Source organism: Camelus ferus, chromosome 16 (assembly GCF_009834535.1).
Source record: "Camelus ferus isolate YT-003-E chromosome 16, BCGSAC_Cfer_1.0, whole genome shotgun sequence".
NCBI classification, from domain to species: Eukaryota; Metazoa; Chordata; class Mammalia; order Artiodactyla; family Camelidae; genus Camelus; species Camelus ferus.
The window spans coordinates 13,037,068-13,064,366 of NC_045711.1; the positions used below are offsets into that span (position 1 = coordinate 13,037,068).

The 27,299-nt window shown below is 48.0% G+C and overlaps 1 protein-coding gene across 5 annotated transcripts in view; it reads right to left on the minus strand.

The window, feature by feature from the left end:
• Nucleotides 1-27,299, minus strand: part of PIK3R5 (phosphoinositide-3-kinase regulatory subunit 5) — a 61,760-nt gene that overhangs the window by 11,054 nt on the left and 23,407 nt on the right. For 4 of the 5 annotated variants that reach the window (XM_032498780.1, XM_032498777.1, XM_032498781.1 and 1 more), the window contains exons 2-6: nt 12,733-12,848; nt 10,888-10,988; nt 8,672-8,740; nt 7,783-7,921; nt 700-769 (exon numbers count right to left, since the gene is read on the minus strand). In XM_032498780.1, coding sequence (XP_032354671.1) covers nt 700-769; nt 7,783-7,921; nt 8,672-8,740; nt 10,888-10,988; nt 12,733-12,835 — 482 coding nt within the window. In that variant the 5' untranslated portion in view covers nt 12,836-12,848. Of the gene's footprint in view, nt 1-699; nt 770-7,782; nt 7,922-8,671; nt 8,741-10,887; nt 10,989-12,732; nt 12,849-14,109; nt 15,240-27,299 lie in introns of those variants that run through there. The other variant, XM_032498778.1, reaches the window with a different exon arrangement.

The following is a 27,299-nucleotide window of genomic DNA, read 5'->3' on the forward strand; positions in this document are numbered from 1 at the left end:
TTCTGAGCTGGTGGAGGAGGGGGGGGGTCTCTGGGCTCCCGAGTGTCTTGGTGAAACACCACCCATGGGCGGGGAGAGCTGCCGGAGGGTCCTCAGAACGGAGGCTTCCTCTCTGGTGCTTTTCCAGCTGCAGGCAGGGACCCAGGAGTGCGTAATGAAACCACTTTGAGGACCAACAACCAGAAGTGTCTTTTAAATGAAATGGACTAGAATAGGTCAGAGCTCATCCCGGGGAGAGGGTGAGTTTCGTTTCCTGAAACTTGTCTCAGTTCTGTGTGTGTGTATATACACCAGGCCTTTATATAAAATGCATCTTTATTGTAGGTCCTGGTTGAAACAGTTTGGAAAAGGCTGTTTTACTAACAGGCAGAAAGATGTTATAGAATGAACCTGGGCTTTTGAGTCTACCTGAGGCTCAAATCCTGGTTCAGACACTTGCTAGCTGTGTGATCTTGGGGAAGTTACTTGGCCTCTCTGACCTTCAGTTTCCTCATCTGAAAAAGGGGGGTGTAAAGTAACGTAATGTGTGCTCAGCACCTGGCACAATCAAGGCAGGTGGTTTTAACCTGTTTTTGTTTGCTTGTTTTTAAAGTCTCAGACCCATTTAGGAATCTGATAAAAGAACTTTAACCCAGAAAAATGAACCTGTGCACAAAACATCACACAACCCCCCATTCCTCGCGCCCCAGGAGCACTTACACAGTGGAGCTGCGGTGACTCCTCGTGGACAGGCCCTGCTCAGCCCTCACCAGTCGCTGGTAGGAGATTCCTGTGGCCAAAAACAACAACAACAAAAGCCAGTTCATGGGTTACCCTGTTCCTTCAGCAGTCATGGCCCTGCACCTCGCAGGAGCCTGGCCCTGGAGAATCAGGCTGGGAGCTCCTGGACCAGGGGAGGGGCTGATCAGACCTGTGGCCTCCAGGGCCTTTAATAAGCCCTATTCCCAGACCTCATCTCGGCCCCACCTGTCCCGCAAAGCTTCACTGCACAGCGACTATGGGGCAGGGCGTCCTGGGAGAAGAACAGGACCCACGAGGCGGCCGGGTCTCCTGCTGCCCAGCTGGTCCTGGTTCCTGTCACTACGGCCCGTTCCCAATCCCAGGTGTCCTCCCACAGTGGGTGTGCCAGGCACCCCTCAGCTCAGCCTCAGCACCAGCCGACCCTACTTTCCTCTCAGCATCTCAGCCTTGCTTTGCACATGCTCTCGGGGACCCTCAGGGGCCCCGGGCCTGCCTGGCGTTGTCCCTCTTTCAGGCTGAGCCACTGCAGCACAGCCCCCATCCTGGTCCTCCTCTCTGGCCTCATCCACCTCTCCGTCTCCTCGGATTCAAATGTGCAGGGAAGCAACGAGCCAGAGTCCTCCCCTTCTCCCTGCAACCTGACTCAGTCCTGTAGCTGGAGAACAGACCCCTCCCAGGACATCTTCAGTTCTGTGTCAACCACGGTGAGATGAAACCACAGTTCACTCTTCCCAACGACAAGGGTAACACAAGCCAGGGCTGGGACTCGGGGCAGGCAGCCTCCTTGTTAGAGCCTGGACATTGTCATGGGGGCCCCTGCCGGAGGGTGGGCTGGCCAACCTGGACTGGGTGTGAGCTGGGAGCAGGAAGGCCAGCCCCACGGAGAAGAGCAATGCCAACGCTGGGGTTAGAGACAGCTGTAAACAGAAGAGCCAGGATTTTTGTTTAGTAAATGGCTCCAAGTTCCCAATTTATGCTATTCCAACATAGGACCGAGTTGCTTTGATTTGGGGCCTTTTGTTTGATGTGTCGCTTAGGGAACCGTCCCATGTTTAGAAGTTTATGTGATGTCTACTTTGATAGGAAAGTCCCTGGAAACAGTGGTGATTACTATCGGGGCTCAGGACACCACCTGGTGGCCACTTGCAGGCATGACAGAGAAAAGTCCCCTACGGCCCCTTAACCCCCAACAAACGGCTGCAGGAGTGCATCCCCCCCACCCCCATCCCCTGCCCCCAAGTCTCTCCGACTCCAAAACACACAGACAGCAAAGTCTTCTCTTGACCTTTCTGCACTTTCCTTATACTATGTAATGTTTTAACAGGGAATGCACATCCTGCTGACCAGTCGCTACCCCCTCAGTTCTGCCCCCGTTGATGGGCAGGCGGGCCGGGGCCACACCCCCTCCCGGGGCAGCAGGTGGTGATCACTCTCCCTCCTCATCCGGTTCCCTCCCAAACGCAGGCCTCAGCCTCCAATCCCACTGCCCCTGGAAGCTTAAAGCTTCCCGGTCACAGGGCTCAGCACCTCAGCCAATTCCTCCTTGCACTGCCTTTCTTTCGAGTGTTTGATACTGTAAACAACTTTCTCCTTAAAACATCCTCTTCCCCTTTGGTCTCCATAACAAGGAACATCCTCTAACATCCTTTTTTCTCCACCTGCTTATCTTAGGACGCTTTAATGGTCTCATTCCGGGGCTGTGATGTCATTAGAGCTGGGAGCTGCAGTTTGCCTGATTTCTTTGCATGAGTGGGGGACCCAGAGGGAGCTGCTTCCAGAGCTGACTGGCTGGTGCTGAGCAGTCCAGATTCCAGCATTTCCCAAGGGGCACCCAGAGCATCAGCTGGAGCTCTCTACCCCTCCCCCAAAGACAGCCATCAAATCCCCCGCTCCTCGGCTTCTCCTGATAACGGACCTCCACTTTTCGGGAGCCTCAGGGTGATGGCCCCGTTCCTCCCTTCGACTTTCACCCCTCTTCTCTGGGCACCTCAGTAGATAGGAACAACTTTCTTAGTTTAGGGACCATCTTTCTTAGACCAAGGCTGGCCCAAGGGCTGAACAAAAAACCTGCCTAGGGGTTTCTGTGCCAGGTCCTGATAAGTAGAAATTCGAAAGGGCCACCTCATGCAGGAGAGGGATGGGTCCCGGCAGTGGGAGCCGGTGGTGGGCGGCCACAGTGAGGTTCAAATACCTCATCCAGGCACGTGGGCCCCTTCGCAGCTGAGCCTTGTTTACCGACCTGTGCTTCCCCTCTTTATTTTTTTATTTTAAAAATACAAATATTCCTTTTTTAACTGAAGCATGGTTGGTTTACAATGTTGTATTAATTTGTTTGGGGTGGAGGTAATTAGGTTTATCTATTTATTAACTTTAATGGAGGGACGAGGGATGGAACCCAGGACCTCATGCATTGTGCATGCTAAGCACGTGCTCTACCACTGAGCTATACCCTCCCTGCCTCCTCTTTTTTAAAGTTGTGACTAGAAATGGCCATTCTGCACAGAGCAGCTGACTATGAAGACAGAGGATGCGTGACAGTCCCCACTGGTGTCATGGAGCTGGAACTGGTACCAGGTTCAGGACGCTCCTACAGAACGCTTGGGCTGAGGACATGAGACGGGGCCTGGGCAGCCACAAGGCGGGCAGCAACAGCACTGTCCCCGTTTGCCTGACGTTTTCCCCTTAGAAGGCGAGCACCACCATTCCGCGGGGTCGCCTGCGCTGACACGAGGCAGGGGAAGCCCAGACCTAGCAGGAGACAGTGCTGTTCCTCTTCCTGTGTCTACAATGAACGTCAGCTTGGTCTGGAGTCTGAGTCTGAACCACACTGTACCCTGACACAAACACTCCCAGCAGCCGGCTTTCTCTGATGCGTTCCTCCCTCCCAGGGTCCCCTGACCAACCCCTTCCTGCCCCTCAGCTCAGGGAGCCTGGGTTCTAAAGAGCCGGCAGGAATTGGGGGTATAAACCTTTCATTCATTCATAATCACATATAAAATGTATAAAATACAAATTCTTTGATCAGTCACATCCAAGAGAAACTTACTGCCACTGAAGAATATTCAGAATTCACCTGCCACCAGTTGAGAGACAAAACTGATTAATCCAGGTGTGTTCCTGCTTTGAAAGGAGGTCAAAGGGTGGGCAGGCGCTCAGTGAAAGGAAAAGGGGCAGGAGAAGCTGCCCACCGGCCGGGAGCGCCGGCCAGCCCACAGTCTCTCATCGCACACAACCACCTGCCTATGCCTCGTGGTAGAAACACAGCTTCACGCAAACATGAGAATGTTATGTTTGGAGTCAAACGATATGGCTTCTGGAATCAAATGGACATGGGTTCAAGTGTTAGAACTCTTGTTGGCTATGTGACCACAGGCCAACTACTTAATTATCTGGCCTTCAGTTTCATCAGCTGAAAGATGGGAATTACCCAGGGGGATGATCTGAGGATAGATGACACCCAGCCTCAGCAGTGATGCAACCATAGCCATCACCGCCAACGCCATCCTCGTCATCAACAATGGCACCCCTACTTTTTAAATTGAAATATACTTGATTTACAATGTTGTGTTAGTTTCAGGGGTACAGCAAAGTGATTCAGTTACACATATATTTTTTTCAGATTCTTTTCTGTTATAGGTTGTTACAAGATACTGAATATAGTTCCCTGTGTTCCACAGTAGGACCGTGTTGTTTATCTATTTTATATATAATAGTGTGTATCTGTTCATCTCAAACCCCTAATTTATCCCTCTGCCCCTTTCTCCTTGGTAACCATAAGTTTGTTTTCTATGTCGATGAGTCTGTTTCTGTTTTATAAATAAGTTCATCTGTATCATTTTTTAAGATTCCACATATTAAGTGATATCATATAATATTTGCTTTTCTCTGTCTGACTTACTTCACTTAGTGTGATCCTAGGTCCATCCATGTTGCTGTAAATGGCATTACTTCATTCTTTTTTATGGCTGAATAATATTTCACTGTATATAAACATAAACCACACCTTCTTTATCCATTCATCTTATGATGGGTACTTATGTTGCTTCCAAGTCTTGGCAACTGTAAACAGTGCTGCTGTGAACACAGTCCTACTTTTGACAAGGAGGCTCAGAGACCTTATAACCCACCCAAGGTCATCAGCTAGTAAGTGACACAGCATTGGTCTTTGTCACCCCGAGGCCCATGTTCCTTCTTTCACACTTGACTTTAACTTGGGCAAGAATCATCACACTTTGCTGGGCCTCGGTTGTCTCACGCACAAAATGGGAGTAATGTTGCTTTTCCCTCTCACACCCCAGGGCTGTGGTCTGGGTGAGATGCACTCGGAGGACTTTGGGTCCTTCGAAAACTGCAGTGACTTACACCCACGATGCCCACTCTTGCCCCTCAGGATTACAGACCAGCTCTCTGCAGGCCAGGATTGTGGTCTGCACAGCCGTGCAGACACAGAGTAAATACTCAACAAACATGTGGGCTGAACCCAGGAGGGCTGTGGTGGGCAGGACCCGGCAGCACTGACGTGAGGTTTCCTGTCACCCCCAGATGGAGGCAGTAGGCAACCCTACTAGGAGTGGAGTCAGGAAGAAGGGGGAGGCCCGCAGGCTTGATAACCTGCCCGCTTCCTCTGCCACCCAGCCACATCAAAGCAAGATAAACTGTTTCACTCATCTCCATGGCAACTGACTCCCTAAGGCTCCAGGGGTGGAGGGCCCAGCTCCCCAGGTCCCTCATTGTCTTCTCCCTGTGGCCTTGCCAGGACCCATCTGTTAAGCTAAGACCACCCAAACCCTAATGCCCCCAGCAATGGGAAATCAGTGTAGGCCAGCATTCATCCTCACACACTGCTCTGAGAGAGAGAGAGAGAGAGAGAGAGAGACATTATTGTACTCCCATTTCACAGATAAGGAAACTGAGGCTCCTATGACGTTAAATGTCTTGCCAAAGGCTCCCCAGCCACAAAACTTGAAACCACGATGGTCTAGTACCCAGTACTGGTAACCACCAAGTGATTCAGCCACTGCCTCTCCTCCAGAGCTAACTGCCCCGCCTCCATCCTACCCACGCCACCCAACCCCTTTCCTCCCATTGCCTCCTTGAGCTGGGGTTACTGGCGGTGGAGCCACTCAGCAGTAAGGCAAAACTATCACCATGCGCCTTTACAAAGTAACACTAAAGCACTTCCTAATTAGCCCACTTAAGGGTACGTAGAAGAAGGTAATTTGGATTAATTTACTGTTTGCTATTAATGAGGGCTCATGTTCTGTGAAATCAGAGGTTCACTTGTGGATGTGAGGTGAGTAATTTTTGTTCGGTACACAAGGTAACTTTAAAGGTTTTTCCCCTCATAGATGTTTTATTCCCCAATGTGATGTTAACCTAACTTTGTATCTAATCCTGCCATCTTATTGTGGCTTATATGAGAAATTTATTTCAGTTTCTCATACCTTTCTTTAAACCAGCTCTCCAGCCTTGCTGGTTCCCTCAGTAACGAGTTGGATGCGTCTCTGACACAGGCTCACTACACATCAGAATGAGTGCTAGGTTTTTTAATTATTTGAAAATGATTCTTTGTCATGAGAAAGAGCTAATGGTTTCCTATCTCGGTTCGGCTTTCCCTGGAAGAGGAGACGCTCCTAGCACGGGCAGCCTGGGCTGAGCATCTCCCTTCAGGCATTTGCTTCTCGGTCCCCAGCACATCTGAGGCATCACATGGTCCCAGGGGCAAGAACCACAGGAAGACGCTCAGCAGTGAGTGACTAGAGTTCCAGGAGTCCTCCCTGCTCTGAGTCCAAGGACCCTCATTCCATTTCCATCTCCAGCCGTTACTCTGCCTGGCTCTTGTTCCCCAAGCTGAGAACCCCACGTCCCAGAGTCTGAGCCTCTCCACAGCCCGCCCTTCTGCTCCACATCTGTTCTCTGGGCTGCTCAGAGCAGAGTTCCTGCTCAGCTGCCCACAAAAACATCTCAAGGCATAGCGTGCATTCAGCTGGTGAGAGCCAGCTGGTTCCACTTGAAATTGGGAAGCGGTCTCCCTGCACGCAGGTGACAACTCTCCCCCAAGCCAGCATCTCCCTTAGCCATTTCAAAGTAAGGGCATTTAGATCTTTGCTATAGACTGAAGGTCCTGCCAAGGTATTTGCATTTTAAATCCTTTCTATCTAATTATAGAAATGAAGAAAAGCTTTGCATTCTTGCTAAAGGAATTCTGGTTACCAGCAAGAAGCCCAGAGGCATCTAGACCTGTTTGTTTTGGGGGTCAGTAGGTTGGAAGGGAATGAAGGAGATTAACCTTAAATTGGCTTGTTCGCTTAGGGTGCCTTGGGAAGCTAGGCTGGCTGACCTGTCTATTCACCATGTGCCCCGACACCTTTCCTAGTCCAACCTCTTCTCCTCAGGGCCTGATTTCTCAAATCTTCCACCTGAGTCTCTACCAGGAGGTACGGGGCAAGTAATAGGCAGACTTTCGCTGATGGCTAACCCTAACCCATGTCTGCTCAGCTCCTCTGTAACAACAGACAGCTGACTGGCTGGGGGAAGACAGATCAGCTGACTGCTTGGAGGAAGACAGATTAGCTGATTGGTTAAAGGAAGACAGATCAGTTGACTGGCTGGGGGAAGACAGATAAGCTGATTAGTTAAAGGAAGACAGGTCAGCTGACTGCTTGGAGGGCCTCTTGTCATTATTGCAGGGGGCTTCTCTGTCTGACCCGGGCAGCCTCAGAGACCCCCTGCGCTAACCAGAGCAGGGACCCAGGCTGCAAAGTGTGGTCTTCTTGCCCCGAAGCCTGGCTCAGCTTCCCCTAACGATCCCCCCTTGAGCTCCTGCCTGTGTTTGCTGCTTGCAGCCACCTGACGCTGGTGCACACACGGTGCCACAGCCCCACGAAGAGAAGACGCCAAGGTTGTGGAGCCGACCACGGGCAGAGAAGAGCTGAGGGATGCGAGGTGAGGAGGGTCGTACCCAGAGCCCAGTTTCAGAAGAGCTGGAAATGTCCTGACCGCGTCATCCCTGCCCCAGGTGCCAGCCATCTCGACACTTACCTGGGGCCTTCAGCTCAGCATCAATGAAGGTGAGCAGTTCCTGGCAGATGCTGCAGTAAGGAACAGGCCAGGTCAGGAACCGGTGGTAGGTTCTGGCTGCTTTCAGAAGGAGATCTGAGTCTGGTGGGAAGTGTGGTGTCTGGGATGGAGAGGGAGTGGCAAGCAGAGAGGTCTGGTGAGAGAAAGCTCACTGATGTTCCGGAGCAGACCCTGCTGCTTTCTGGAATGTTCTACAAAGGGCACACATTTCCTGGCAGCAGCGTGTCCCAGGATGAGGGCAGGTGGAATTGAAAGTTACCCACAGGAAGTGAGTTACAGACAAAGTGGTGCCCAGGGACGTACCAAGCATAACAGTTTACCAAACACACACATCAGAGCACCGCTCTGAAAAGCTGTCATTTGGAGATCATCCTAAATGGTGTCATGGCTGCCACTCATTCTGGGGACTGCTCTGCAATGCCTAAACCACCTTCACCCTCACAAGAGGCAAATGCTTATTCTTTGAAGTGGATTGACTCAATGTACATGGAGTCCTTTGGTACCTCCAGTCTGATGAACAAGGGGCGATCCCACTGGGTGAAACTGGCCACTGAGGTACAAGATGAGGTGGACATCGACTCTCTTAATGGAATCTCTTTTGTAGCTTGGGAGCACACTATGACCGCACTCCCTCCCCTCCATGCCCCGCTGTGCTGGGCACAGTAGCATCCTGTGGAGTTACTGGAGCCCTCTCAAGACAGCTAAGCAGAAGCCGTGAGAAAGCTGACGCCCGCCTTGCTGGACACTCTCTGTGTGTTTATCCTCAGAGCTGTGAGGGCTGTGCCCCCTTCCTCGGAGGCTGCCCTCCCTCCTGCCCGCCTCCCCCGGCCTGGGCCAGTCTGGAACTTACACAGAGGACAGTAGAATAGAAGAGCAGGGCCAGGGGGGCAAGGAGGTCATAGGTGCCCTTCTCCTGGACCTGCGGCGAGAACAGGAGAGGAGGCGTGAGGCTCACAGGGTGCACAACAGAGCAGTGCTTCCTTCTCTGTTCCTTTGCTTTTTTTAAAAGTAAAAAGGAACGTAATCACAAGACCAAAATGTAGAAAATGGAAGTTAAGCCCCCCCCCCACAATATCCCTCTTCCAAACCCAGACACAGTCAACGTGTCAACGTACTTCTTACACCCTTCTTTCCTATGTGTTTTCTCTGCAAAGTTGTAAATCACTGTGGGCACATTTTTACCCCTAACCTCTTTTAACAAAAATTATTATAAAGAGATTTCTGTTTTGCTACATCACCTCTAAGACCACCTTTTTTTCCCTCCTGGTTATACGTTTACTTGCTATTTGTGTTGTAAATATTTTTTCCAGTTTTTGTTGGTTTTTCAATTTTATGCATTTTTTGATGTACATAAATGACAAGTGCTAACTTTTTCTGTTATGAATTTTTGCTTTGCATGCAAGGGTTATGTAAACATTCACGAATATTTTCTCCTTTCCTTCAAAGCTTCATTTTCTTAAATTGAAATCTTTAATCCACCTAGAATTCCATCTGCTATAGAATATGAATTGGGAATCTCAATTCATATTTTTTGAAACGTTTAATCAGTTTCCCCTAAACCATTTGATACATTTTACTGATGCAAGTTTTTAATATATTCAATTTTGTTTCTACCCCTGGGTAATATCCATCATTTTTATTAGCTGTATAATAATATTTCTGGTATATCTCCATAATTTATTAGCTTTATTTTAGATACTTGAGATTATTTTCTTGCTATTTTAAGTACCTGTGCAATGAAAACCTTTGTGCGCATTCCTTTTTCTGTAATTTGAATTATTTATTCAGCATAGAGTTCAAGAAGTGGAATCAGTGGATTAAAGACTATTAATATATTTATGATCTTTGAAACATATCGCCAAATTGCTTTCTGAAAGAATTCTGCCATTTATAATCCCCTGTACGTATGAAAGTACCAGTTTCACTGTACCCTCCCCTGCATTTGTTATTATAATGTTTTTGTGAATTTGCTAGGCAAAAGCTGTGTCCTGGTGGTTTTAATTTGCATTTATTTTATTATAACTGAGGTGACATTTTCCATATTGTTTACAAGCTCTATTTACTCTTCTGTGAACAGTCTCTTTGATAGAGCGCACCCACAGCACCATGTACACGCATGTAGATAAACAATTTAGAAAAAGTGGTGAAGGTCCCTCAGCCCATTCTGGAATTCACAGGGGTTGAAGAGGCAGAGAAGGCCCCACCATCTCTGCTGTGCCTGGTGACCTCAGCAGAATCAAATTTAGAGTTCTCTTTCTCTTTACCCTGAATAGACCACATGTCCAGCACACCTGCTGCTCGACCCCTTCTACGCAAAACCCTCCCCTGTTGCTACACGGTCGTGGATCCTTTATATTGGGTTTATAAGCTAAGCAATCCAGAGGTGGTCTCGCTCTGCTGAGTTCTGAGTGCTTGGGATCAGGGTATAAGAGCAGCAGGTAAATGGTGCTGCCAGCACTGGAACCTTGGGTGTCTTGATAAACCGAGACCTTCTTCTTATGGGTAAAGAGACAGCTGAGAAAGTCACGTGTTTTCCAAATCAGTCACATATTAAAAAAAAAAAAAAAAAGAAAACTTAAAGAAGGAAAGTTCTTTATAAAAGAGCCAGTCTCCTTAGGGACTCACACCGTTCTGGAACCCCAGCCCAAATCAGCTTTTCTTCCACGTCAGAAAAGCCTGACTGACGGGTGAGGAGAGGTCTCAGTTTACCTCTCCAATCTGTTTTCTCTTTCGTGCCTTTGTTCTGATGCATCTTTTGGAGGAAAGGAATTCAGCAGAGCTTCTTCCCTTCTTCCTAATCAATACCTTGACCCACATGCAACATCTGTCTTAAGAAGCAGCTTACACTCGGGACCTGGCTCAGGGACCATGTGTTCTTATTGAAAGGACCACACCCCTCCTCCGGCCCCCAGTCCTTCACTGAAGCAGAGAAGGCGCAGGCTTCCAGTGCCTCCGCCAAGCCCCTCGGTGGTCCGGGCACCCCAGATCTGAGGTTCTGTGGGGACCTATTTCTCACGTCTGTGAAGCCGATCCCAGCCCACCCTTCAGCCCCGAGCCAGCCCTCACCTCTCGGGTTTTCTGCAGGATCTGCTCCAGGAGGATAAGGAAGTGGCCCGGATCCCGGCTGACCAGCTCCTGCAGGCTCCAGCAGTTCAGACACAGCCCCGCTGCAAAGGGGGAGAGAGGCTGGGGTCCTGTGCGGGGCTGGTGAGAAGTGGAACTCCCCGGGGCTGCTCTGGGGGCCTTCCTTTCTGAAGTCAGAGTCTCAGAAAATTCTGGATCAACACACTTGACCCTATTACGCCCCATCGAGACTTAACAAGTTTCTTCTTCCCACATGGGCAGGAGGCTCAAGAGACACAGAGACGGGCCGGGATCCCCCTTGCAGGCCCGGGAACCGGCCACGGTTCTGCTCCCTGCACCGCTGGAGAGCACCGCTTCCCCACACTTATCCCTGCCCTGGGCTCCCACGGTTCGCAGGGAAGGGGACGGGGCAGAGATCGCTAGAAGAATAAGGACAGGAGCCCGGGCGAGGTGATCCCACCCGGGACATGAGGCGGAGTCTCGGGCAGCCGTGGGACCTCCCGGGACTGCCGGCCAGGAGAGCCCAGGAAGGGGAAACGCCATTCATCTCTACTTCGAAAGCTGTCACTCTGTGACTTCCCCAGACTTTCTTATTTTGTCAGTTTCTGCTTCCCTGCAGTCAGCAAAACCCTCCGAAATGAAAAGGGGCTGTCTCAGAGGCACGTGTGTGTGGTGGGGAGTGAGAACAGTAGGGGCAGAAGTGGCCCATTCATGTGAACGGGATCCTTCCAAAGTCCTGAAGTGTGTCCACATGGTCACAAGTTTTTGTAAAATGTGCAAAAATACAGATATTTTTATATTCTCTGACTTAATGATGGCCCCTCAATTCTATAAGCTTGGTCCCATTGAAACCTGAGTAGGAGGCCACAAGGAAGAAAACTGCCATTTCCTGAGCACCTACTGTGCGCCTGTGAGGTGCCGGCACTGTCCTACATCATCTCCACTGGGTCTCCCATCCTCCCCTCGGGAAGTGGTTCCTGCGGATATTATTCTTGTTTTACAGACAAGGCAGGTGAGTCCTGCCAGGTTAAGAGACTTGCACAAGTCCATATAGCTGGTGAGAAACAGTTTTAAGCCAGGTGGGCTTAATTCCAAGGAAAGCCTCCCCAAGGAGGTGACATTTGAGCTGAGACCTGAATGGGAAGGAGCCAGATCTGTGCAGTTCCTAGAGAAGTCCAGGCAGCAAGTGCAAAGGTCCTGGGGTACAAAGGAATGTCCAAGGAGCATGGGTATCTATCTCATGGGGTAGTTAGGGAGACAAGTGAGATGTGAAAAATCTTTGAGTGTAAGGAATTATTACAGTTTGGCACCAGCCTTCAGAGACCACGGCCCCCACCTGCAGAGACCATGGCCCCGCCTATAGATACCCCCATTCCTCCGTCCTGGGAACGTGGAACATGGAGGCCTCCTGTGCCCTGAAGTTCTGCTGAGATTCTCCATTGTGCTGTGGGGAAGAGGAGGATGGAGCCATGGAGGGAACTAGAAACCAGGTGAGCAGGAGACTTCTGGGGAGAGCTGTCTACACATTCCCAGCTACAATTTTGGAATCAGAAGTTGTGGCCTTTCTAAGCAGGTCCAATACCTTCTTCAGGGACCTATGTTTCTTGCACACACTAAGGAAGCAAGGTTCAGCTGCCGAGGAGGGTGAGGGCCACTCTCCATCAGGCGCTGTGCTGCACACCTGCCCAGGTGAGGTCCCGGGGCTTGCTCAAGTCAGTCAGGGCTGGAACCAGAGTCCTGCCAGTTCCGTGCCTGGTCCAGTGCTCACCGCAGCCCCCGAGACTTCCTCGGGTCCTAAATGTGCCCCCCCAGCTCCCTCAGACCTACCTGACCAGGAGGTGGAGCGGCGGCTCAGGCTGAGCCCGTGCAGGCAGCGCTCCAGGGCGTGCTGGATGCGGTCCTCCGTGCACGTCGTGGCCCCTGGCTGCATCCTGAGTCATCGCCTGCGTGGGGGACAGACAGCAGTCAGCCTGGAGATCCTCAGGTTCGAGAAGCACGTGGCCTAGGGTAGATGGCAGAGACAGCGGGCACTCACAGCCCAGTGCTATCAGCCTTGCAATGGCCCAGGTACCGGCTGCCTCCATGGCTGGAACGGCTCCTGGGCTCCTGGGCTCCTGGGGTTGCTGCTTGGAGCAGCAGGACAGAGCCCTCCTGCAGCCCAAGAGAACAGGCTATGAGTAGCGAGGGGTCAGGGGTGGGGGTGGAGAGATGCGGGCAGTAGCAAGTGTCTCCAAGAGCCTGGGGAGTGCCCAGGGCGGGGCAGGAGGACCCCAAGGGAAAAAATCAGAATCACTTGGGGGACTTTTTCTGAATTTCCAGGCCCGCGTCCCCTACCCCTCAGGGATGGGCAGAGATCCCCTTCAGTGTGCCGGCTGCTCCAGGGCGGGGGCTGCCTTCACAAGTCCCCCAACCCCGCCTCGCCCCAGCCACTGCGTGGGTGCCCAGGCCACAGGCACCTGGTCATTTTCTGCCCTCACCTCCACCTGGGCCAGCTTTCTTTGCTTTCTCAGAGGCTTAGTAGCAATGCTACCTCTCTGGGCGTGGTCTTCCAAAGAACCCCCTTCCTCATCCTACTGAGGAGAGACCGAGGTGCTTAGCTCAGGCTGGAGGGCCACTGAGGAGGAGCTTTAAGAAGGGGTTTTAGCACCAGGTGGGGAATTGTGCCAAGGGCCACATTCTGAGAGCCTCTAGCAGGACCAGCCCAACTTCACAGGGATGTGTGTGGTCTCCTGAGTCCCCCGGGAAGCTGTGACAGGTAGTCTAGCACAGAGAATAAGCCTGGCTTCTGGCATCAACAAACTTAGATTCAAATCTTGACTCTGGTATTTGCTAGCCATGCCATTTCTTTAAGTTTGCTGAACCTCAGTTTACCCCTCTGTAAAATGGCTTGGCGACAGTACTAACCCCATAGGGCTGTTGGGAAGATTAAATACCACAGTGGATGTGCTGAGCAAGCTCTCAAGACATGAAAGCTTTCCTGCTATAGTCTTGGCCACAATCGCTCTTGCCCTGAGAAATCTGGCGGCATTCACCCCGTCCAGGCAGAACCTGCGGCTGGCCAGTCAGGCTAGCTCGTAGAAGGAAGCCGAGGAAGTGGTCCGTCCAGCTCCATGGGCCTGAGGATGGACCAGGAAACCACAAGCAGAAGTACAGAGCTCAGAGCTGAGCCATGCAAACAACATGCAAAAAGCTATGAAATCCTACCCTGGACCCAGTAGTCAGCTCCCGGACGCCTCCGTAGGCAAATCCACCTACTTCCCCAGCCAGGGAGGAACCAGGCACCGAGGGAAACAGAAACCCTTTGTGAGCCACCCAGCATCACTTCACTTCGGTGATGTCCCTGGAATGGAGGGTCGGGGGGTGGGGGGTGCACACGGGAAGCAGCACACACGGGTTCATTGGACTTGAGCTGTTTTGATGAGATTTTCCCTGGTGGGCCCCCCTGCAGAGTAAGGGACACTTAGTAATAAAAGGCTGAAGGCTGGACCATCCTTTGGGGGAAGCTGGAGGGAGGAGGATGAAGAGACAGGCACTCTGTGACACAAGAGAGGTTAAGCAGCTGGCCTACGGGCACACAACTAGGACGAGGCAACCCAGGGAGTCTGGCTCTTGACCGCTGTAGGACACTGCCCCTCAGCACAGTCAGATGCAGCTACTGGAAGAAAAATAAAACCAATTCATGTTTCTATCCCAGCAGGGGAAGCCTCAAGGAGCTATAACATTATCTTGCTTTAGGAGACCTACACTCCCAGTGGCTGGGAGTCTTGAGCCCACTAGGTCCGTCTACACCAGCTGCCCACTGCGGCCCCGCCTCCTCCAGAGAGAGGACCAGGGCTCACAGAAGCAACAACCTAGGCTGGACCAGGCGACGACCGTGGTGGCTCGAGGGGCCCTGGTGTCCTTTAGCTTGGAGCCAGGGCTGCACCCTGTGAACTAGGTTTAAAGATCCCTCCGCCCAGCCCCTGCTGCGTGGAGGAGTTGTCTGTGTCACGAGGCAGGAATGAGTCACCGCCCTACTGAGTCCCGCTGTAACTGATGCAAAGACAAGATGCAAATGAACCTCCTCAGCCGACATCACTTCTGCCGCAGTGGTGTCCTGGGGCTGCGAGCAGCCAGCACAGAGCCTGCTCCCGCACCCCCACCAACGCCTGCAGGCCCACGCGTCTTCCCTTCTCTGGGCCCTAAGCATCTCTCCCGTCTCCTGGCCTCAGTGTCCCCAGCTGTTCATTGCAGACAATCAAGACCTTATCCTCAGGGCACTGGGCAGAGTTCCCGGTGTGCCAGCCTCCCTGGCATCCTGAGGCCATCGAGAGCTTGCCCCAAGTTTTCCCTGAGAGGCAGGACTTGCCCAAGGCGCTGGGCCCTGGGAGCCGAGGGATGGGACCCTGGACGGGGACCCTTAGCTGAGCGGCCCTGGGGGTTAATCCAGCACACTGTGGCCTGCCGCCTGGCCCCCTAGCACACTCGTTTCCGCTTGATGAGTCAGTCGTCAGCCACTTCTGGTGACTCGTCAGCAGAACCCCAGTGGCTTTGGGGTGGAGATGAAGGGGGAAGAGGTCGTACCTCTCTCTCCCCAAGGATGATGCCGTTTTCAAAGGCTTGACAGGCAAGGCCTGGCTTCCCTGCATCCCCCTCTCGAACTCCGCTTGCCACCTGACTAAGAGGAGCTCGGGTTGTGCAACTGCAGCTGCTGCCGGGAATGGGAATGCCCTGCCCTCCCCACAGAGGGCTGGTGTTGAAACACTCAGCAACGGGCCTGCCCCCTACCCCAGCCTCCAAGTTCCTCTTCTGAGCCAGGAAGGATGAGTCCTTACTGGGGACCCTGAACAGGACAGTGAGGCCTGGAGCGGGTCCGGGGCTGGTGTCCAGAGGACAGAGGGGGTGCCTCTTCACATGCTGACATGACCCCATGATGCAAGACAGCAGTGGTCTTCCCTCACGTGCAGGACTAGTCCAAGGGGCCGGCTCTGCCTGGGCCCAGCTTCCTGGACAGCCCCATGTCGGGCAGGGGAGAGCTTCTTTTCCTGGGGGACTTCTCAAACAGTGCAGGATGGCAGAACTGGAGGGCCCGCATCTCCGAGGGAGGAAAGCGTGGGCTTCCAGGCTCTGGTGGCACCCTACACCGCTTCCCTGGTGGTCTGGAGTATTCCAGGCCCAAGCTTTGGAGCCTTAGTCCCACAGGCGGACATGAAAGAAGCACCCGGGCATGGGGCCCTGCGCTGACCCCACCGGCTCCAGCCCTGGGTCATCCTCCCCCTCCCCCTTCCCAGCGTCCTCTGCGACTTGACCTCCCTTCTCTGCCACCACCTTCCTCCTCATAACTCCTCGTAGGGCAGAACCTCTTCTGTGAACTGATTTTTAAAAATTTCGTTTCCAATACAGGAAGGATACACCAGAAACCAAAGAGACTGGGGTGAGACAGGGTGGGAAGGATGAGGGAATGAGATGGGGGTGGGAAGGGGAGGCAACACTTCTCTGGGGACACCTTTACATGTGGCTTTGATGCTTAGAGCCATGGCAATAGTTTATATTCCCCAAATGAAATAAATAAATCAAACCAGGATATGGGTAGGGGGCAGGGAGAAAAGTGGGAAATACACAATAACAAATTAACCTACCTGGACTATAAATGATTAGCACACTCACATTGAAAGGAATGGGGAATGCGGGAACTAACTGGAGTAACTTTGGAAAATAGAATTTTGATAGCTACTGCAAGGCTAAAGACAAAATGAGTCGTATACAAATACTGTGTGCTAGTTACTACATCTGTTTCTCATAGGGGTGTGGGTTAAAAATCCTGAAACTTCTTCATGTGAATGCTAGGACTGAACAAATAAGTAAATAGATCACAGATAATGAGAGTCAGTTTCTCACTTGGATTAATATGCAAACATGTATTTTCTAGCTCAGTCCACTGAGAGAGCCTAGAAACAATGACTTCCCAGTAACAATGAGCACACGTAGTGCCCAGACCTTGGTTTCTAAACACCACTCTCCAATCAAAGGAACCAGGACTCTTTAGAGAAATGGTTGATTCTAGGAATGGGGCAGGAAATACAGAAGATAAGCCTGCAGACCTGGAGCATCTTGTAGAGCCAGAAATTAAGTCAATACATGAAAAAGGTTGGGGAAGGCCAAAAAGGACACAGGGGCCAGCTTAAAGGAGCTTCCAATGACCAAAGCTGGGATAATCTGAACAACTACATAATGGAAGCATTGGATTATAATTGATAGGATGAAATAAATACCCATGAGTCCACACTAATGTCATAAATAATAAAGTAAGAAAAATAAACGGAGAAGAAGGGATAGGCCTTCTTTAGAAAAGAATTCCAATTTATAAATGTGGGAGGAACGAGAGAAATACAAAATGGCCATTAGACGAACACCAGAGTAATAATTATTGCAGGCAAGATCCACCAATGGACGCTAAAATCTGTGGGTGAAAACTGGAGATGAAACAAGATTATTTGCACAGTCTCAGAGTATTTCCCCCAAGAAACTGATCAATTACAAAGGAGAAAACAATAATTTCACAGTGAAGAAATCCAGCACTGCCTTAATCTCATGACCAAAGTTAAGATCACCAATAATGAGACGTATCAACATCACAATCCCCTGATAGGAGGCACTGAGAGGAACATGACATCACTTCTCTGCAGATTCTGGCCAAAAGTTCATAACCACACGATCTAATCATGAGCAATCATTCAAAACCCAACTGAGAGAAATTCTATAAAGTAACTCACCAGCCATTCACCAAAGAGTCAAGGTCACAAAATACAAGGCAAGACTGAGGAACTGTCATAGATCGAAGGAGACTAAGGAGACACATAAACTAAATGCAATGTGGGAACTTAAGACTAGATTCTGGAAGTGAAAAGGGATGTTAGGGGGAAACTGGCTAAAATCCAAATAAGAACTTGTATCGATGATCGTTTCCTGGTTTTGATAACTGCACCATGTCATGTGAATTGCTAACATTAGGGGGAGCTTGGGGAAGGGTATACCTGGGTGTGTATAACCCTTTACAGAGCCACCTAGCCTTACATACCCTTTATATACCTTTCCAGGTGGCTATCCAAAGCCTCACTGCCCTTCATGAACTTGATTACATTGCTATCTAGTGAATTTCACAATTTCCAATTACTGGTGGGAGAACCAATACAGAGCTGGCTACCTCAAAATCCCCTAACCCCATGTTCCTAAAATGGGGCTGAGAATCTCTGGGGCTCTCAGAGGATCTCTCGGGGCTTTCTGCAAGAATAGTTAAACCATATTTTGATGGCAAACTAGGAAAAGTTAGTAGTTAATATATTCTGGGACCTCTTGATAACACTATGACCAAATGTTACCATAAGCTGTTGATGCATTTGTGTCTATCACCAACTTAGTGTCCCCTAAAAGGATAGGGCATGCCAGGCATGTTCTTGGGGTCTCTGAGAGCTCAAGGTTGGGTATAATGGGATAGTATATGGAAAATATTTAGAACAGTGTCTGGCACATAGTAAGTATTCAATAAATGCTATCATTAGCTGTCAGGGTGCTTGCTTTCTTAACATACACATTTCGGTTGCCCAACTCTAAGTGGCTTTGAGATTAAGCCAAGAAATTAAACACTCCCTGGATGATTCTGATACACAATAACGTTTTCTATTTCATAGCAGAAGTACACACACCCCCACATCCCCACCACACACACACACATACACCAGACTGTAAGACTAGGAAGGCACCTTAGAGACCAGTTAATGCAACTTTCCCATTCTACAGATAGGAAGATGGAGGCTCCGGGCTGTGAAGAGACTTGCTCAGATTAGAAAGTGGCAAATCTAGAACTAGAATCTAAGCCTAGAACCTCAGTATAGTCACAGTACCCTCTGGCTTGGATGGGACTCGGACACTGCTGCCCATCAGTGAGTGACCTCAGCACCTCTCCTCAAGGTTAATTTTAGAATTCTTTCTCCAATTTCTTCCAGAGCTTTTGGGCTCTTTAGGTATTCAAATTCTTTACGTATCAACTTCGTAAACTTAGGTTTTCTGATGATCTAATTCATTTTAGCCAGATTTTAAAATTTGTTAGCAAGGACCTAAACCTAAATTCATATATACTTTTAAAAATTATTTTTGAATCTGTGATTTAGCGCCTCTCAATCTTAATGTTGTAACATTATATTTTCTTTTAAAATACAGATCCATATTTGTATTAAATATTCTTGCATTACATTACAATTCCTTAATTATTTTTGAAATTTACAGTAAATGTAGTAACTATGATAATGACAGTTTTTTCTGGACAGTGGCTTTAAGTTTGTTTTATTTCATTGCTTGCTGTTTTGTTTCGTACCAGGCCATCCTTACTTGTGAGTTCTTCGTTTTAATTCATTGCTTGTTCAGCTGGGGTATTTCGAGTAACTTCAGGAAGTGTGGGTGAGGTACTTCCTGAGACTTCATATGTCACATATCATTCATTGAGGTTTGCTATGAATTATAGCTTTGTCAATTATAGAACTGGCATAATTTATAATTTTTTCACCTCAAAATACTTATAGAAAGCCAAAATAATCAACTGAAAAATGGCTATGACAAGAGAATTAGGTAAGGTGGTTGGGTACCAACTCAAATAGAAATTAATACCGTTCAGTCATACAAATGAAACACAGAAGTTGTCTTGGAAAAAAAGACTGACAAAAACAGCAACAGAAAGAACAAAATAAGAAGAAATAAACTTTTAAAAATATACAAGATTTTAATGAAATAAAACTTCTGAGAGACACAAAGGAAGGCAAATAAATGGAAATGCACACCTTGTTGTTAGACAGGAAGATTCAGTATCATTAAAAATTAATTCAAAATGAATCACAGACCTAATCGTAAAGAGCTTAAACTACAAAACTCAGAAAAAACAGGAGAGCTTTAGCACATTAGATTTGTCAGTGGTTTCTGGGAAAAGACACCAAAGCACAGGCAACAAACGAAAAAACAGATAAACTTGACTACCTCCAAATTTAAAACTTTATGCATCAAAGGAAACAAGAGAGTGAAAAGGCAGCCTACAGGAAGGGAGACAACATTTGCAACTCATATATCTGACAAAGAATTAATATCCAGAATATATAAAGAACTCCTACAACTCAATAACAACAAAAATCAGTTAAAAAATGGACAGAGGACTTGAATCAACATTTCTCCAAAGAAGTGATACAATTGGCCAATAAGCACACAAAAGATGCTCAACATCGCTAATCACTTGGGAAATGCAAATCAAAACCACAATGAGGTACCACCGCGCACCCATTAGCATGGCTAGTATGAAAACCAAACCAAAACAAAAAAAGTGTTAGCGAGGATGTGGAGAAATTGGAACTCTTGTGTACTGTTGGTGGGAATGCAAAATAGGGCAGCCACTATAGGGCATGGTGATTCCTCAAAAAATTAAAAGTAGAATTACCATATGATGTAGCAATTCCGCTTCTCGGAGTGTGCCCAAAAGAACTGAAAGCAGAGACCTGAACAGATTCTTGTGCACCCATGTTCAACACAGCATTAGTCACAAGAGCCAGAATGTAGAAGCAACCCAAGTGTCCATCGATAGATGAATGGATAAACAAAATGTGGTCTACACACACAACGGGGTATTATTCAGCCTTAAAAAAGAAGCAAGCTCTGTCACATGCTCCAACGTGGATGAATTTTGAGGACATTACGCTAAGTGAAACAAGCCAGTCACAAAAAGACAAATACTGCAGGATTCTGCTGATAGGAGGTACCTAGAGTGGTCACATTCATAAAGACAGAAAGTTGAATGGTGGCTGCCAGGTGCTGGGGAAAGGGGAATGGGGAGTTTAGTGGGTACAGAGTTTTAGTTTTACAAGATGAAAAGAGTTCTGTAGGTCAGTAGCACAACAATGGGGAAAAAAGTTAACACTACTGAACTGTACACTAAAAATAGTTAAGGTGGTAAATTTTATGTCGTATGTATTTTACCACGATTTTTAAAAAGAGTTTAAAAAAGAAGAATTAATTGACATCTTTGTGATGTCACATAGGAAGGTCAATTTCCTATGACTTTCAGCCTAGAAAACCGGAGGGAAGGAAAGAGGGCAGACTGGCTATGACAGAGCGGCTGTTCCGTGTCAGGTGCCATGCTGGGCACTTCCACTTGACTGCCTAGTTTAATGATCATAATTGTCCCCATGTCACTCACAGACACGTACAATTCCTGCAGCTGAGGGAGGGTAAGCCATTTATTGGGCCAAATTCCTGTGGTCATAGTTCCTACAGCCTGAGCTGGAAGCACATCCAAAGCTGGCCTGACTCCCCAAGCGCACGTGCTCTCCTCTGCCGTGTTCACCAGAAGTCATCACTGCTGTGTTCTAGACACCCAAAGGGCTGGGTGTGTGGTTTCGCCTCTGTGTTACAATTTGAAGCTTCCAGGGAAGACATCTTGCACAAAAATTGCCTGAATTCTCATTGTCGGTGATTCATTCTCCATGGGTTAGGGTGGCTCACTTCCTCTGTCCTGGCTTATTTTTCAAGATGTAAGATTCCCGGAGGGACACTTGGCTAACAAGAGAGTCTACGATGGTAGCAACAGTGGAGTGTGGGCAGTGGGAGGGCCAAGAGAGGGAGGATATGTGAAAAGGTAGGTGGTGATGGCGTGGGAGGGCAGGGATGGGATGAAGTCGAGGGTGCAGAAAGGGAGAACCGCCAAAGGAGCAGAGATGAGCCTTTGCCTGCTTCCCACCTTCACTCACACTCTTCTTTACCAAGGAAGGGCCACAGCGGCGCCCAGGAAGACCAAGCTGTGGTTAAGACCAAGAAGAGACGGGATGAGGAACGGAGGAGGGGAGGAGAAGGATGCCGACACGTCTGCAGCACTGACTCCGAGCCCGATACTGTGCTTAGGGCTTGAGGCACAGATCTCATTTACTCTGAACAACCCCATAAAGCTCTGAACATACAGGATGAGGAAGGTCAGCTCCTGGTGGCCAAAGGACCTTCCCAAGTTCGTACAACTAGCAAACAGCACAGGCAGAACTTGAACCCAGGTCCATCTGACTCCCTTCTACCCAGGTAATCATCTGGAAGAGTACTGAAAGACAACGAGATGCATGATGTTGCCTTTGTGTACACTGATTATAATCATAGCAGCAAACTGAGGCTAACTGAGGGCTTACTATGTGCCAGGCAGTCTCTAGTGCTTTCTATGAGGTAGACACTCTCTTCTCCCCACCTTACAGATGAGGAGACTGAGGCACAGAGTATTCTCTCAGCTGGTAAGTGAGCTATTCTTTCTTGGCATGACCAAGACCATTTAGCTTCTCTATGCACATACAGGAAATCATAATGGAGCTGGAGACGGGCAAACAGAAATTACTGCCAAGACGGGGAACCGGAGAAAGACTGTAAGAATTTACCAAGGTATAAACTCCAGGCAGCAAGCAAATTCTGTGGGCCCCTGAGCTAAACCATGGGCCCCTGGCACTGGAGGCTGTTTACTCCTGCTGCCTTTCAAGTTTAAAGCCTGTCTTGTTGGCCAGCAAATGCTCACAGAGGAATAAAGCAGCCAATGAATGCAAATGGAGAAACTCCAGAAAGGCCAATGACACATATACTGGCAGCTTTCTGATTTTTTTTTTTTTTTGAATTTGGAAAAAGACTGTGGTCGTAACAAATTGCATTCATTACTGCTGCTCACTTTCCGCAGAATCATTTCCAGTTTGTGAGACAGACGCGAATAGTTCATAGTTTTGGGCAAAGAAGATTATATGGAACACTGAGACTTCCAGACGCTTCACCGTCGGAATAAACTTGGGACAGACCGTCTGATTCATTATCTCTTCCCACGACCATCTTTTCTTCCCTCCCGGAGTGAAAACCACTTACCACCCATCTTCTCTCCATTAATCCAACAGCAGATAGTTGCTCTCAGACGCCAGCATATCCACCCTCTCTGGTTACCTTTTCATTCTCTTTCAGCTCTCGCTCAATCCGATAAGAACAATCTCTCGCCTTCTCTCTCTCTAGATCCCATTCATGAATACGGTTTATTAGTGCAAGAGAAACTTCTCTAACAAGGGAAGGACTCCTCAAGGTTTTGGGACAGAGCTAAAATGAGACATTCTTCCGACACTTAACCAAGAGTGGCTTTTACAACTTCTAGTGAAACAGACACTAGTTTCAAGCGTCCCATTTAGCCCAGTCTGGAACTCTCCAGGACGCTAACGGGCTGTTGGCTAAGACGTTCGGACAGCAGGCACTCATGCTGTCTCTCCCAGCTTCTTATCAAACATACCCACGGAGACCTACAAAAAAGGAAGACATACGCACACAATCCAAACTGAAAACCAATGTTGACAGGGGCTGGCATTATAACTAAATCAGATGGAAACGGATTCAGGAAATCCAGGCTTCGGTTCAGGCCAAAATCTCTATGCAATATGGCTGATTAAAGTTTGGCGTCTGAGTGGATGTGCATCCTTTCTGGGTATTTGACTCCCTTTAGGTTTCTGCTTTAATGAAGATTGGTGGGTCCCACTGTCACTGAGATGGGGAAGTTTGGGGAGAGGACAATTTGGGAGGGAAACAGAAGAGTCCTGCTTTGTCCAAGTTGTATCCCACTTTGACCCAATGGAGAGAGAGAGGTCTGGGCTGCAGCTCTAACCCTGGGAGTTAATAGAGTATGATGGTCACTGAAGCCAGAAACTGTGAAGAGAAAGAGTAAGCAGCTGAGGGCTCAGCCCCAGAGCATCCTATGTGAAGAGGTGGCACGTGAAGAATCAGCAAAAGGACACTGAGAAGGTGCAACACATGAAGCAGGAGGAGGATATGATGTCACGGAAACTCAAAACAAGAGTTTCAAGGAGGCAGTGTGGAATGCTGTGGCAAAATCCATGAAATGAGGGCAGAGACGTGGCCACTGGACTTGGTAACATGAAAACTGTTAGTGACCTTAGAAGAATAAGGAGAGAATGAGAAGAACCCCTGGAACAGGCTGAGGAGAGAAAAGAAGGTGACAGAGAAGCAACTCCTTAAAGATTTGCTTAAAAGTATTGGGCTTTATGAGATGCCCCAGTATCCTTCTGCTAACTTCCTTTTCTTTCTTTATATAGTACGAGTTCCTGGCAGTGGTGACCAAAAGGATCCTAATTGTGTTTTTTTAAACATCTATATATACACATAAAAACAACTCTATATGGTTACCTGCCAAAGTGTTAACAGTGGTTGCCTCCAAGAGGGAAGGTTAGATATAATGTTTTCTATACAAATGTTTATAGTAATATATATTTCATGCATTTTTATCACACAAATAATAGGTGTTAAGTATATTAAAAAATAGACAATGGTTCTGGGGAGGTGGAGTAGATGTACTTTTCCCTCTTCCTGCACTAAGTACGGCGATAAACCCTGGACATGACGGACAGAACTAACACAGAGATTCTGAAGGGAGGAGAGAAGGTCCCCAGCTAGGGCCCTTGTGAACAAGGAGTGGCAAGTTCCCTGGGTTTCCTCTTGGCCTTATATATCCCAGACTTGGAGCTGAAGAGCCAGTAATGTGGAAACAGCAATGTGTGTGGACCAAAAAGAGAGAGACAGAGACAGAGACAGAGAGAGCGTGAGGAAAAGCCTACTCTCTTTAGCCAAAGGACCAGGAAAGGGGCAGCCTAGCGAGACAGAAAACTTTTAGGCAATAACCACCTACTCCAGCCAAACAGCACAGAAAAAAATACGGAGTCATCTCCACTAGCCAAGACCAGATGGGGAGCCTAGACTTCACTCTGAACAGGTGATGATGAGGTTCTCCAACCTCTCCCGCAACCATGGTTGGTGTCTGAGAAATCCAAGTAGGGAGCCGGGCCTTTCATCAACACGGGCAGTAAGAAGCCCCCTGCCACCCGCAGTCTCAGTGGGGATCACTGGGGAGCCTGGGTCTCCAGCCCCACCAGGTGGTAAAGAGCACCCCCCACTCTGGGGTGATGACAGGGGAGGCTCCTAGTGAAGGAGTCAGGGCTCTCACTCCTCCCAGCAGTAATGAGGTCATTTCCTCTACCCCGTGGTGTCAGTGGAGCAGCAGTGAGGCACTCTTGTCCCTCCCTGCCAGGGAGGCTCTGGTGGAGGCCTCGTGGGAAGCAAGAACTCCCACCCTACCTCCTAGTATTAAGGAGTATCTCCCCAGTGTCAGTGGAAGCAGAGAATGGAACCTGGGCTTCCACCCTCACCTGACAGCAACACTGACCCCCACTCTCCCTTTCAGGGCTGTGTTAGACAAAGCCAGCAAAACAGAGGTTTAAATGAGATCCAGAGCCTCATAACTCTTTTTACAAAATACCCAACACGTCCAGGTTTCAATCGAAAATAACTCGTCATATCAAGAATACGGGAGATTTTAACTGGATGAAAAAAAGCCAATCAACAGATGCCAACACCAAAATGACAGATGTTAAAAATATCTGCCAGAGATTTAAAGCAACCATCATTAAAAATGCTTCAATGAACGATGATAAGTACACGAGAGACATCAACATCCCTCTGTCAACAATCGGTAGAACAAATACACAGAAACTTCGTAACACAATCAACCAACAGGATCTAGTCAATTTATAGGATATTCTACCCAACAAGAGCAGAATATACATTCTTTTCAAGTACCCATGGAACATATGCCAAGATAAGCCACATCCTGGGCCATAAGACCAACCTCAGCACATTTAAAATAATCAAAATAATACAGAGTACGTACTATCACCACAATGGAACCAAACCAGAAAGCACTAACAGAAATACACCAGGAAAGTCTCCAAACACTTAGAAACTAAACACACATCTAAATCATCCACAGGTCAGAGAAGACGTCTCAAGGGAAATCCAAAAATATACTGAAAAGAATGAAAATGGACGTACCTCATATCAAAATTTGTGGGACACAGCTAAAGCAGTTCTGAGAGGGAAATTCATAGCAGTGAATACAGACATTAGAACTAACATATGGCTTACCAACTGCATTCCTGGGCATTTATCTCAGAGAAATGAAAGGTATGTTCACACAAAAACCTGTACAAGAGTGTTTACAGCAGCTCTATTCATAATATCCCCAAACTGGAAACAACCCAGATGTCCTTTAGCGGGTGAACAGTTAAACAAAGGATGATATGTCTATACCATGAAATACTATTCAGAAATAAAAAAGAAACAATGACTGGTATACACAACAACCTGGATGAATCTCCAGAAAATTATGCTACATCAAAAAGCCAATCCCAAAAGATTACTTATTGTGTGACTCCATTTATATAATTTTTTTTGAAATGACAAAGTTATAGAATGGCCACAGCCTGGGAGAAAATATTCACAATCTGATAAATGATTTCTGTTCCAGAACGGAACAGACACTTCACAAAAGATATCCAAATGGTCAATAAACACATGAACATACGCTCACCATCATTAGTCATCAGGGACATGCAGATTTAAAATCATAATGAGATTATACGATGCTAGAATACCTAAAAGTAAAATGATTGACAATAGCAAATTGGCAGGGATATGGGGAAACCCTGCCTTAATGGTGCAACTGCCTGAAAATCAGCTTGGCAGTTTCATAAAGTTAACAAATACCTACCATTCTGACCAATAATTCCACTTCTTTACCCAAAATAAATGAAAACTCATGTCAACAAAAACACTTGTGACAGAAATGTTCATGGAAGCTTTATTCATAATAGCCTCAAACTGGAAACAACCCAACCCATCATTAGCATGGATAAACATATTTGGTATATTTGTATAATAAATTACTATTTGGTGATGGAATGAATAAAAATGAGCAAACCACTAATGTGTGTAACATGGATGAATATGAAAAACATGTCATGCAAATAAGCTGGACACACACAAAAAAAACCCCAAATACTCTATGGTTTCATTTATAAGAAATTCTAGGACAGGCAAAACTAATCTATGGTGAAATAAACCAAAATAGCAGTTGTCTCTGGAAGGTAGAGAGCGAGCTGACCAGGAATGGGCACGGGAGACCTTTCTGGGATGATGGAAATATTGTCTGTCTTGATAGGAATACAGGTTACACGGATGTACATATTTTCCATAACTCATCAAACTGTACAATAAAATGTGTGCATGTCACTGCATGTAAACCACACCCGAACAAAAGTGTTTTCTGTAGACTCACACAATACGTAAGTGTATAGAATAAATCCTTAAAGTTCTTCCTAGCATGACCATTTACCTGAACTCCACTTTCCCTTTTCAAACACACAACCTCTCCACCTCAGTCTGTCCAGTTATCTTTCCAGCCTTGTTCATGCATTTACATGCCAACAAAACATACCCCCACATACGCACCTTCTTATCTGCACAGGATCATAGCACAG